At 32.4% G+C, this 13,646-nt stretch overlaps 1 protein-coding gene and 1 non-coding gene across 2 annotated transcripts; both read left to right on the plus strand.

Annotated features, from left to right (window-relative positions):
* Nucleotides 1-4,196: 4,196 nt before the first annotated feature.
* LOC149228063 (serine carboxypeptidase-like) lies at nt 4,197-5,434 on the plus strand. Its single transcript, XM_089375630.1, has 4 exons — nt 4,197-4,295; nt 4,438-4,696; nt 4,861-4,994; nt 5,081-5,434. The coding sequence occupies exons 2-4, from the start codon at nt 4,585-4,587 to the stop codon at nt 5,228-5,230; spliced, it is 396 nt and encodes a 131-aa protein (XP_089231756.1). The 5' UTR covers nt 4,197-4,295; nt 4,438-4,584; the 3' UTR covers nt 5,231-5,434.
* Nucleotides 5,435-8,952: 3,518 nt separating this feature from the next.
* Nucleotides 8,953-9,024, plus strand: TRNAT-GGU (transfer RNA threonine (anticodon GGU)). Its single transcript has one exon. It is a non-coding gene; the product is annotated as a tRNA-Thr (tRNA).
* Nucleotides 9,025-13,646: the final 4,622 nt, after the last annotated feature.

The following is a 13,646-nucleotide window of genomic DNA, read 5'->3' on the forward strand; positions in this document are numbered from 1 at the left end:
CTCAATTTCCACTATTCTAGACCTGTAGCACTCAAAGGAAGACATAAATCATGCCAAGAATATTGTGGCCAATAACACTGGACGGGTGAGGAAAATCGCACAAGTATAAACTTGTAATGTCAATAGAGAAGGGGTTAAAATATGTAGAGTGCCCCAATCTAGATCCACCGCATCTATTCAGCTACCACAGCTTTATCACACAGGCTACTCAAAAGAAGATCTCAAGTAAGTCTTCTAGTTCTCAAGGCACCATGCTTTTAATGAGTTTAACCTTCCAAAGGATACTTACTCCTAAATATCTTAGGAATTTCCATGAATTACGCAATCTGTAGATTATATATCCAAAACCTAGTGGACCTGCTACAGCACTAATTTACTAGCAACCTGTCTGAAATTGTATATAATTCTACATATGGGAAAGATTGACAAATGTGCACATCAAACTGTCTGGGGTGTGTGCACATTTAGTTAACCCTGTGCGTTGTTAAGGAATAACATTTGATTTACTTGTTCCAGGGAATGTGCAAACTTCATGGTTGACTTCCACTTAAGTGCAGGAAGAAATGAGCTGAGATATGTTCATGAGAAGTATTCAGATCCATGTCATGGCTATGTTGCTTTTTTATGCCTTGCCAACTTACCCAATGATGACAGTTGCACCACCAGCAATGACGTTGTCATTTGTATTAGTGATAACATCGACTCAAGTGCACAAGAAGGGGGATTAGAAAGACCTAGCCAACTGAAAGCCAGGAAACACACTGCACCATCATTGACTGCAATGCTAACATCTCAAAGTGAGGTCTGTGTCACTCTCTTATACTTTTCTTGTTCTTGTTCAACAAATATACACAAACCAAAGACTGCAATGCTAACATCTCAAAGTGAGGTCTGTGTCACTCTCCTATACTTTTCTTGTTCTTGTTCAACAAATATACAACCAAAGAGTATCCATGTCCACTCCAAATTACTAGCAAGTTTTATAACCTTAAGATAGCTTTGTCTTTAGTCATGTTGTACGTTGGATGAAAATGATTAGTTATCTTGATAGCCTCAAGTTAGTGTTTTGTTTATTTAAAGTCGGCTGAAAATGATTAATAATCTTGATGAATGTATTTAAGGATGCATTCAGGGATTCCCATCAGGTGCTTCCTAGCATTGATGATGGAAACATTGAAAACCAATTGGTAGTTGTTGAATACGTTGAAGATATATACAAATTCTACAGGACAATTGAGGTATGTTTCTCTGTCAATGATTACAGTTTCTTGTTAGGGTGAAGGTAAAGTTTTATTTTCCTTAACTAAAATTTGGCATTCATGTATGCCCAGGATGTGAGTTGCGTACCTCCAGATTATATGAGAAACCAGGTTAAAATCAACACAAAGATGAGGGCAGTCGTGATTGATTGGTTGGTGGAGGTACAACTTTGTTCCTATGCTAGTTCCAACTTCCATTTGCTATCAAACTTAGATCTAAAAGAGATTTATATGGTCTATCTCTTAGGCCTGACATCAAAATCTTAAAATTTTCAGGTGCATTTGGAATTGGAATTAATGCCAGAGACGTTGTATCTCACTGTGAACATCATTGATAGATACCTTTCTATTCAGAGTATTGCAAGGAAGAATTTGCCATTACTTGCTATCGCTGCAATGTTTATAGCTAGCAAATATGAAGAAGTCTGTCCTCCACAGGTAGGATGACTTGTTGACATCTGTAAGAAAGGATGTGTATATATCTAATTAAAAGAACACTTTGTTGGCTGTATAAAAGTACATATGCCTTGCCAACTTATCCAATGATGACAGTTGCACCACCAGTAATGACGCTGTCATTTGTATTAGTGATAACATCGACTCAAGTGCACAAGAAGGGGGATTAGAAAGACCTAGCCAACTGAAAGCCAGGAAACACACTGCACCATCATTGACTGCAATGCTAACATTTCAAAGTGAGGTCTGTGTTACTCTCTTATACTTTTCTTGTTCTTGTTCAACAAATATACACAAACCAAAGACTGCAATGCTAACATCTCAAAGTGAGGTCTGTGTCACTCTCCTATACTTTTCTTGTTCTTGTTCAACAAATATACACAAACCAAAGAGTATCCATGTCCACTCCAAATTACTAGCAAGTTTTATAACCTTAAGATAGCTTTGTCTTTAGTCATGTTGTAAGTTGGATGAAAATGATTAGTTATGTTGATAGCCTCAAGTTAGTGTTGTGTTTATTTATGATGTAAGTCAACTGAAAATGATTAATAATCTTGATGAATGTATTTAAGGATGCATTCAGGGATTCCCATCAGGTGCTTTCTAGCATTGATGATGGAAACATTGAAAACCAATTGGCAGTTGTTGAATACGTTGAAGATATATACAAATTCTACAGGACAATTGAGGTATGTTTCTCTGTCAATGATTGCAGTTTCTTGTTAGGGTGAAGGTAAAGTTTTATTTTCCTTAACTAAAATTTGGCATTCATGTATGCCCAGGATGTGAGTTGCGTACCTCCATATTATATGAGAAACCAGGTTAAAATCAACACAAAGATGAGGGCAGTCGTGATTGATTGGTTGGTGGAGGTACAACTTTGTTCCTATGCTAGTTCCAACTTCCATTTGTTGTCAAACTTAGATCTAAAAGAGATTTATATGGTCTATCTCTTAGGCCTGACATCAAAATCTTAAAATTTTCAGGTGCATTTGGAATTGGAATTAATGCCAGAGACGTGGTATCTCACTATGAACATCATTGACAGATACCTTTCTATTCGGAGTATTGCAAGGAAGAATTTGCCATTACTTGCTATCGCTGCAATGTTTATAGCTAGCAAATATGAAGAAGTTTGTCCTCCATAGGTAGGATGACTTGCTGACATCTGTAAGAAAGGATGTGTATATATCTAATTAAAAGAACACTTTGTTGGCTGTATAAAAGTACATACACCAGCAATATCTACTCATACAGAAGATTACGTTTTATGCTGGAATCAGCACAAAAATTATATTATAATAAGTAACACAATATAGAGCTGGTTTATACTTGGCTACAAGTCAATGACTTCATCTGCATCTTCCCAAATGAATGCACGTCAGAACAGATAGTGGCCATGGTAATTAGCTCTAATTGATAATTCTTTGTCATTGATTGCAACATAGTCTCCAAACATTTAGATTGACTAATCAATTGATAATAACTCTTCGCAGGAGTTTAAAGCAATTGAACTTCAAGCTTACAGTTCCCACTCAGCCATTTGTATTCCTCCTCAGGTTTCTAAAGGCAGCTGATTCCAACAAAGTGGTAAAGTTTTGAATGACACCACTTTTTATATTGTTGAAAGTAGCCTATGTGGCATTGATCAAATCTACTTTCGAAAATGCCTCATAAAATCTAGCATTCATGTTTTAAATTACTTTTCTTTATTGTATTCCTAATAATACCTTGTTGTACTGACAAGTCGTACTATCTATTATTCAGATGGAAAATCTAGCATTCTTCTTGGTTGAACTGTGTTTGCTTCAGTACATAATGAGCAAGTACAATCCATAAAATTTGTGTTAAGGGCTTTGAACACTTATCCGCTATGGAAGGCTTGTTTGTTGATGTGTTTTTTGAAATATTCAATGTATTTTTTAAGTTGTTTGAGCAAGCGTTTTCCATAACAGTAGTGAAGGCTTATCTAGATCTTAAAATATTGTGCATAGGTGATGCTTTTCCCTCCTCTAGTTAGTTCATTCTTGTTTATTGTGTGTTTTTACAAACATTTTGCAGTATGGTCCACTTTTTATCATTTTTTATAATATATCTCATGTATTTGATACTTGTAGACCTTTAATCCATAAAAAACAGCCCAAAAATCTCATAAATAGACACCTATAAATATAAACTAGTCATCAAATTTCAAGGAATATTTTTTCATGGGGCTGAAATCCTATTAAAATTTGGAACAAAATGCATATTTTCATATTTATGAGATGTATACTTTGTTTACTGAACTAGATTTGTATGTGTTCATATTGAAATCTTGTTACTATGTTTTAAATTGCGAGAAGCTTGATGGCTAAATGTTGTTTGCTTTATGATCCTTAGTTACCATTTGTGAAGTGTTTTAAGTAACTGGTTACGGCTGATGTTATGCTAGATCATTTATCGAAGGTTCTTAATGTAGGTTCTAATTATAGACGGTGTGATAACTTTCCAGGTACCGAAGGGACTGTCACATGCTTTGCATCATACTTGGTGTGCACCTCAATTTTCAATTCCATTATGGCATTAGCTGGGAATATCAATGTAAGACTTAAATTCTAAATACTGGACAGCCAGACATTATGTTTATTTTATCAGCATTTTTTTATCTTAAAATGTAGTTTGTCATCGTTGTTTTATATATCTTACGATATTAGTTTTCATTATTTTGTTTTATATTTTGCAGTACTATGATGTTCGGAAGGAGTGCAATGGTGGCCTGTGCTATCATTTTTCAAATATGGAGAATTACTTAAACCAGTGATCCGTTAGGGATGCCCTGGGGGTTGGCAGCCGAAAATTTGTCTCCTGTAGCCCCTTGGTTTATGAAGCTATGCTTACTGACTGGATGCGGAATATGGAAGTTGGCATTCCAACACTCTTGGAGGATGGTGTTAAGTTGCTAGTTTATGCAAGAGAATATGATCATATTTGCAATTGGTTAGGTAATGATACTGTATACATATAACATTTTGTTTTTGTTTTGGAGAATGACTTTATGATTTAGGTGTTAGGTCTGTTATTAACTTATTTGCAGTTGTGTTTTTCAGGCTTGTCAGTCTAATCTTCAAAATTGAAAAGTTAATTGTTCAAATTATGTGTCTTTCAGGCAATTCAAGATGGGTGAATTCCATGGATTGGTCTGGAAGTGAGAATTTCAAGAAGGCACCTACAAAATCCTTCCTTGTAGATGATAAGGAAGCAGGTTTAATAACCAGTTATGGACCACTCAGTTTTCTCAAGGTAAAAGGCACTCGATGATCATCTTTGATTTCGTTGTACAAGTAGATAATTTCTTCCTTACGGAATCTTCTATTTTGCTGCACCAGGTTCATGATGCAGGTCATATGGTCCCAATGGATCAGCCAAAAGCAGCCTTGGAGATGTTAAAACGCTGGACACAAGGAAGTATTACTGACGACAATTCTCAAATTTTAAAGACAGTGACGGAGATGCCAGAGAAGAATTTCGAGAGTTAGTTATCTACTTAACTAGGAGAATTGCTCTCTTCACCTAGATTAATGTAAATATTTCTAGATTTGCAGTAGTGTGCATCCCCAAAGATGTGTATTTTCTGATTTGGAAAAATAATTGTGCATTGGGACCATCAGTCTTGCTAACTTGTGTCAAATCTTTTGATGGCCACTTTTTAACTGTATAGAAATAGTGCTTCTTATTGCTTACCAAGCCTTGTGGAATTATGATTATACATGGTGTTAAAGTTATATTCAAGAACATGAATAGTATGTCCTGTGTTCTTATTCTAGCATGTTCTGATGTCCTAATGGATGAAAGAAATTGTAAATTGGATGAAAGAAATTGTAAATTCAACAAAAATATTTGGTTAGAGTCTCGGGGAATTCAAAGCATGATGCTCTTAGCCTACATTCAATTTTATTGACAATGACATGAAAACATTTATGTTGTTTGCAATCATACAACGGATGCCAGTATTGTCTACTTATATTTGAATTGGAGGCTATGTGGTTTGGCTGTGTTTCACTTCTCGTTCGTTCTATTATTTTATTGTTGAATATGCCTGTTTCCTCTTTTTGCCTCTTATCCCTTTATAAGCCTCTTGGACATTAAGTGCTTGGCATGGCAAGATATGTCCATAAAGCGCATGGACTATCTACAATCCATCAATGCTTGCTGTTGCTGCTGTCTACACTACTCGATGCACTTTGAGGAAGGATCCATGTTGGAACAAAACACTTACCCTTCATACAGGCTACTCTGAAGCAGACCTGAAGTAAGCCTTAAAATTTTTGAAGCATCATGCTTTTACTGATTTTACCCTTCTAAAGAAATCCTACTCCTAGACATTTTAGATTTCTTCATCAATTACAGGCAGGCATTGTTGATCAGCTACGGCCAGAACATTGTGTCTTGATAAACTATATGTTGGAACTCAGCTACTAACACCCTGTCTGAATTGAATCTTTATCTAACACTAATGCGCATACTAAGCGTCTGGAGGCGTACGCACATTTTGTTAACTCTGTACATTGAGGTAATAACATTTATGTGCATTGTTCCAGGGAATGTGTGTATTTCATGGTTGATTTTCACCTAAATACGGGAGGAAATAAGCTGAGAGTTGTTCATAAGAAGTATTCAGATCGTTGTAGCAAGTCTATCTTTTAGCAACTCTCAGAATTTCAGAATGAGATTGCATCACATGACATCAGCTAACATAATACATTTTAAATGGTCATTTTTGGATTGCAGAACTGATGCTTATGGGATTCATCTCATTTCTACTGACCACTGGAGAGAAGCCCATTTCTAAGATTTGTATACCGAAAGGAATGGCTTATAGTTTGCTTCCATGTCAAAAGGAGTAATCAATGGCTCCTGCTATCCATCATTGTTCTGAGGTGGACACCAAACTCTATGTTGCTTATTCAAATTTCCCAATGCTATTAGATGTTACTTAGATCGTGTTAGTCCATTTGATATGATTCAAGATATTTATGATAGTTTGATAATTATTCATTCCCTCTTGATTCAAGGGTAAGTATCCTCTGGTCTCCCTCACTGGCATGAACCAGCTCCACTACTTCATCTTTACGTTGGCAACTGTCCATGCGTTATATAGTGTCCTAACAATCGCCCTAGCAAGAGCAAAAGTAAGTGCCATGGGAAATAACTGATCTTCTCCCATGTCATTCAGTTTAAATTTTTTCTCGGTTTGAATTTGCTTTCATATCTTCGTGCATTCGAAACATCTTTAACTCAATAGTTTGAATTATGGACATTTATTTTTTTTTAAATAATTTTTTATATTGTCTCTAGAGAGACAATAGTTTGAATTATGGACATTTATTTTTTTTTAAATAATTTTTTATATTGTCTCTAGAGAGACAATAGTTTGAATTATGGACATTTTTTTTTTTTTTAAATAATTTTTTATATTGTCTCTAGAGAGACAATAGTTTGAATTATGGACATTTATTTTTTTTTAGATAATTTTTTATATTGTCTCTAGAGAGACAATAGTTTGAATTATGGACATTTATTTTTTTAAATAATTTTTTATATTGTCTCTAGAGAGACAATAGTTTGAATTATGGAATTGTCTCTAAAAAGACAAATATGTAATTGTCTCTAAAGAGACACAAATGAAATTGTCTCTAGAGAGACAAATCAAATTATCTTTATAGAGACAATAATAATATGTGTTCTATATTGTCTTTATAGAGACAAATTTTTGAGACATTATATTTTGAGACACCCACTTAGAGACAATATTTAAGACAATATTTGAGTTTCTTTTTGTCTTAAGTTAAGACAATTGACTCAAATATTGTTTTAAAACCCCCTACATGTAGTAGTGACTGTAGCAGTAGAGAACATGGTAAGACTAAAGTAGATAATGAGTATGAGAGTGGGTCGGGCAGCGATAATGTGGTGAGGAGCCGATTGGAGGATGATCAAGATAACACTCAACGTCAAAGAAAGAAGCGTTTTCAGAGACATACTCCACAGCAGCTATAGGAGTTGGAGGCGTATGTTATGAAACTAATTTCGTTTCCTTGGTGGGCTAGTTTTCGGGATGAAGTTCATTTGTGTTTGTTGTTTTCGGGACGAAAAGCAATGCCAACAACTTAGCAAAAAGTTGCAGCTTGCGCCTAGCCAAATAAGGTTTTGGTTTCAAAATAGTCGCACGCATATGAAGGTATGCATTTTTTTGTTGTTGTGGCCATTAGGGTTAGAACACTGCACAAAGTCACAAAGAAATTCACCACAACTGTTTAAATCTTTCTTTTCTTTCTATTTCATTTCATTGATCCTGATTTGCTAACTCCTGGATTGGTCAGGCTAAACAAGAGCATCACGATAACTCAACTTTGAGGCCGGAAAACGAAAGGCTTCTAATGGAAAACCGATCTTTTAAAGAAGCAATGACTAACTGCACCTGTTACAATTGTGGAGGACGTGCAGCAATAAAACCCACCTGTATCACTAAACTATACACGCCACAATCCCATTGACGGATATTCCGTCACTTCTTTCCTTCCACATTTGAATCCAAATTCCGGAATTCCTTAATTCTCTCTCTTCTATTTCCGAGAGAGAAGAAAGGATTCTATCCATTCTAGTTTTAGAAATTCTAGGTTGTTCTTTCTCTTTATCAAGGAATTTTTTTTGCTCAACTCCTCTAATCTTCGAATTGAATTCTTTCTAATTCAGTTTAGAAAGATCTTCCTCTTCCAGGAAGAAAAAGAGCCATAAACTGGAATGGCTCCATATTCTTAGCTCTCAATCTTTGTTGATCTCTTATAGTAATCACATCTTGAGGTTTGCAAGGGTAACTTGGTATATCTACCATATGGTCATTGACCCGGATATGTCCATGATTCACTAATTGTCTAGCTCCGGGAATGGTGGGAGCCATACCCAATCGAAAAAGAATATTATCCAAATGCATTTCAAGTAATTGCAATAGGACCTGACCCGTTGAGCCTTTGTCTCTTCTAGCAATATGAACATATTTCAGTAAATGCTCTCAGGCATAACTTTTCTCCATCCGCTTCGTATCAGCTCAGCCCGGAGTTTCCAGTATAGCGATCCTTACCCTACGAGCTACTATAATATATGTTCTCAACTTGATATCTATAAAGATAGATGGATCATCCATATCCAATTTGTTGTCCATCTACCATAGTAGACTCACTCATTCATATATGATGAGGGGGCCCTTTTAACTCAGCGGTAGAGTAACGCCATGGTAAGGCGTAAGTCATCGGTTCAAGTCCGATAAAGGGCTCATGTTTCCCACAAAGAAAGAAGGCTCGAGTGTCCATTTCTATTACATAGATAGAAATATTTTCACCGAAATATGAAAATGAAAACAAATCGGATTCGGATCCAGTCCATTTTTTATCTTCTTTTATGAGGCGAACGACGGGAATTGAACCCGCGCGTGGTGGATTCACAATCCACTGCCTTGGTCCACTTGGCTACGTCCGCCCCGGAAAAACCAATTTATCTATCTACAGTCATTTCTTCCAAGAATAAAAAATGAGCTAACGTTTGTTCTTATGTGGGTCGTCGGTGACCTCTGATAGGGGATCAAAGCAAGATCGATGACTAACTCTCAATTGTGGAGGACCAGCAATGCTCACTGAGATGCCTTACGAACAGCAACATGAGTTGCGGCTTGAAAACATGAGACTGAAAAAAGAGGCTTGTCTCCACTGCCATTCAAACTTAATTTAGCTTTGAAATATTAATAATGAAGGGCAGTTTAGGAATGCAGCTGGTCCATTTCAAGTTTGAAACTGTTTCATACATTCATTAAAACTAAGCTTTTTATTCAATTTCAAAACTCTTATTTGTTGTTTTAAGGTAGTAGTATGAAGGTAATCTGGATTTTTTAAACTTATATTTTCCATTTAATCCTTCCTTCCTGTGGTAATTATTTGTTTTTCTTTCTGCTAAAATGAAATTTATCCTGCTAATGCACGGAAAGGTAAGCAGAAACCTCAAAGGTTATGCAAAACAGCTTCCTCCCAACTGTTATTTGATGACATTAGACTCATATTTCCAGTGGACTACAGATTTTTCCTCTAGGAAGTGGGGTTTATGTCTATGCCCGTTGAAAAGGATTTCTAATACTAACTGTACTATTGAATGCTATGGTTTATGTACTAGGGTTAGGATGTTAGGATTTCTAATACTAACTATACTGGGGTTTATGTCTATGGTGCTGATTTTAGTTTTATGAGGCACTTCTGGTTTGTAAGCGGGTCAATTTGACAGTTATGGAAGGATATTGGTGGATTATAGAAAAAATTGTGTCAGTGAAAAAAACAATTCGGTGATTGTTTCTCTGGATTGTGCAGCTAGAGAGAGTTGCTGCGATTATGGAAAGGTTGTGCGGGAGACCATTCCCATGGTAGCCAGCATTAACATTTTCAGAAAGAGATTGTCTGTGATGGAAGTCGATATCATCATGAATTTCCAAAAGCAATTGCTAATCCTTGTTTCGGTTATGCGTTGGGGAGACAGGAGCTCACCACATATATCCTTGCTAAGTGGTAACACAAAATTATACACCAAACATCCCCCTTAACTCTTCGAGCATAACAAGGGAATTTCGTTCTAGGAATTGAATCAATTGCCAGTGGACTTTACCACTATGCAAGGGTAATGGTTCGTGTATTTAAGTCCATGTAAATAGGAATACGGTATCTTGTATTGAAAATTTTCGCTGCTGTTTCATCTTGAGATTATAAAAGTCATTAAATGCCTTGGTCCAGTTAGATTGAGCTTGAGCTTGTGTGTTGTGTAGGCTGATGTTTAGGAGCAAACCCCTTGGTTATCACAGACTTGACCCCAAGGGCTTCGGGTAGAATCTAGCCTGTCATCTCCTGTTTTGGCCACTTGATGGGCTAACCCTTGGGGCTTTTTATTTAGTGATGTTGTAATGTAATATTTAATATTTTCACAAATTACATAAAAATAAAAATAGTTAAATTAAACAAAAAGATTAATGTAATGTAATGTAAATATTTTAACTAGTCAAAATAAAATAAGAAAACAAAAATAAAAAATAAAAATAATTTGATAAAAATAAAATAATAATAAAAACGAAAATGATTCATGGTATTGAGAACTCATGATATTAACTCACGGTATTCATGTGGAATGTAGCCTATGTGGAATGTAGTCTATTTCAGGGGAAAAATTAAACCGACTTAGATCAATCCTAATTTTGGATCTGTCAAGTGATGAGAGGGATCAAAATTCTTTATATGCAACCCCCTTTTGTAGTTAAAAGAGATTCGGTCCCTCCATAGGCTTAGAGATCCAGAATTAATATGGATCCAGGCTAGTTTTATTAATGGTTTGGAGAATTTCTTGTTATAGTTATCTTCTTAAAAAAAAAAAAAAAAAAATCACGAGATTGGTCTCTTGACATTACTTAACTAGTACAACCACATTAAAAATATTAATTGGTTGATAGAGTGGAAGACTTCATCAATATAACCAACTATTGCAACACCAAGAATACTTTATTAATGCACACATTTACCTTATTAACCGTGTATAGAAAATTTATGGGCCAATTTTAACTTAAGAGATTTTTTTATCAATGAATATTATAAATAATAATGAAGAACTTATTAGAATTGAAATAATCACAAATTCCTAGGAAATTGGTGGGTGGGGAGCCAAGCGGCATGAATATAATTTTTTAAATTTATTAAAAATAATGGAACATTTTGCTAAATAAAATTTTCGTATATATAAATGAATGTTATAAATAATAATGAAGTACTTATTATTGATGAACTTATTAGAATTGGAATAATCTCAAATCCCTAGGAAATTGGTGGGCATGAACCACGTGGCACTAATCTAATTTTTTAATTTATTTAAAGTCAAGGCAATCTAACAACTCTTAATACACTACAACAATTAATAAATATTAAGACTAAACATATGTTGAGCATAAATTGGAAAAAAAAGCCTTTCAGTGATTAAGTTTTCTGAAATGCTTAAAATATTAAGGAATTTTATTTTTATAATTTAAAAATTATTTGATTAATGTATGTAAAATAAAATTATTTATTTAAAAAATAAGAAAAATGCTATATTATTTAAAGAAACAAGCTAATGACTTAAAATTTAAAAATATGTTCTAATTTATTATATTTCTTTATTTATTTTTAGAAAATATTTTATTATTAAAATTTAGAAAAAATTAAAAATATGTTCTCATTTATTATATTTATTTTTAGAAAATATTTTATTATTAAAATTTAGAAAAAATTATATATTTATATATGTAAGATTTTATGAGTAATATTTTAAATATTATATTTCTAAAATTTCATATATTTAGATGAAAATTTAATTAAAACATATATATGATATGTAAGCATTTGATTTATATATTAAAATAATTATAAAATTTATAAAATATATTGTTGAAATTATTTGTTTTTGATATTTTTATCACAATGTAATACTTTTTTTTAGTAACTTATGTTTTATAAAACAGAGACATATTTATCTCTTATATATTTCATAAGGAAAACAATGTATAATGATAATTTATAAATAATTTAACTTCGATTGACTATTATATTATACTTTTCATCCCCATTTTATATCTAAATTAATTAATGGAAATTAATTAAATCATAATCTATGTTTTCTCAATTCTTAAATATTTGAATTGTTTATTATATTTTTTTATTTGTTTAAAAAATAAATTTTGCTTCTTTTAATTTAGAGCAAAATTGTTATCAGCTTGTAGCTAAATATATTAAAATTATTTTAAATAAATTTCTTCTCTTATCATAATATAATTTTGAATATATATTTATAAATTTATAATTTAAATAAATAAGGTAAATTTATAATCTTTTAAAATTGGTTATCAATTTATAGAAAAATACATTAAAATAATTTTAAACTATTTTTTTTCTTATCATATTATAATTTTGAATATATATTTATAAATTTATAATTCAAATAAATAATGCAAATTTATAATCTTCTAAAATGGGAGACCAAAGCTAAAATGTGAAATGTCTAAATAAAATTATTGAATTTGAAATAGTTTTTAATTTAATTCTAGGGATATTTCAATTATATTGTAGAAATTATAATGTTTTAATCATTTCTGTTTTTTAAAATGTAATTTAATATTAATGAAATTTATTTTTCTATTAATTTAATTTTAAGGGATATTTCAATTATATTGTATAAATTATAATGTTTTAATAATTTTAATTTTTTAAAGAAAATATAATTTAATATTAATGAAATTTAAAAAAATAAATGATGTGTATAATGTAAATAAATAATATGCTTTTTATAGTGAAAGAATGGTAAAGTTTATATGAAAATTTAATTAATAATTTAATGATATAAAAGTTTAAGTTTATTGTCAAATCTTTTATTTTTGAAAATTATAATTATATATATATATTAAAGGTAAGTCACTTAAATTAATAAAAGTCTAACTCCAAGGAAAACTGAACCTAGATCAATTGAGGTAACCTTCGGGCCATTAATTATTTATATTCATTAAAAAGTTGCAATTTAATATTAATTAAATTTTAAAATTTAATAATTAAAAATTGGCAATATAAATAGGTGTTCCTGTGGCATAGTACTTGCAAAATAAAATTTAAAGATAAATATATGTTAACTTATGATTATTTAAAAATAAAATAAAAAGCATAGTCTTGCAAGTAATGATGAACTGAAAACAAGGAGAGAATAAATAATGAGAAGCAATTTCACCTCGTTTTGAAGATGTCAGTAGGGTGAAATTAGGTTAGGGTATAATATTGGCAATAGGAATCATGATGTTGATACTTATTATAATATAACAATAGGAATCATGATGTTGATATTTATTATAATATA

Source organism: Pinus tabuliformis, chromosome J, assembly GCF_031772625.1.
Source record: "Pinus tabuliformis cultivar Carrire ecotype Pingquan chromosome J, CPIR1, whole genome shotgun sequence".
Classification (NCBI taxonomy): Eukaryota; Viridiplantae; Streptophyta; class Pinopsida; order Pinales; family Pinaceae; genus Pinus; species Pinus tabuliformis.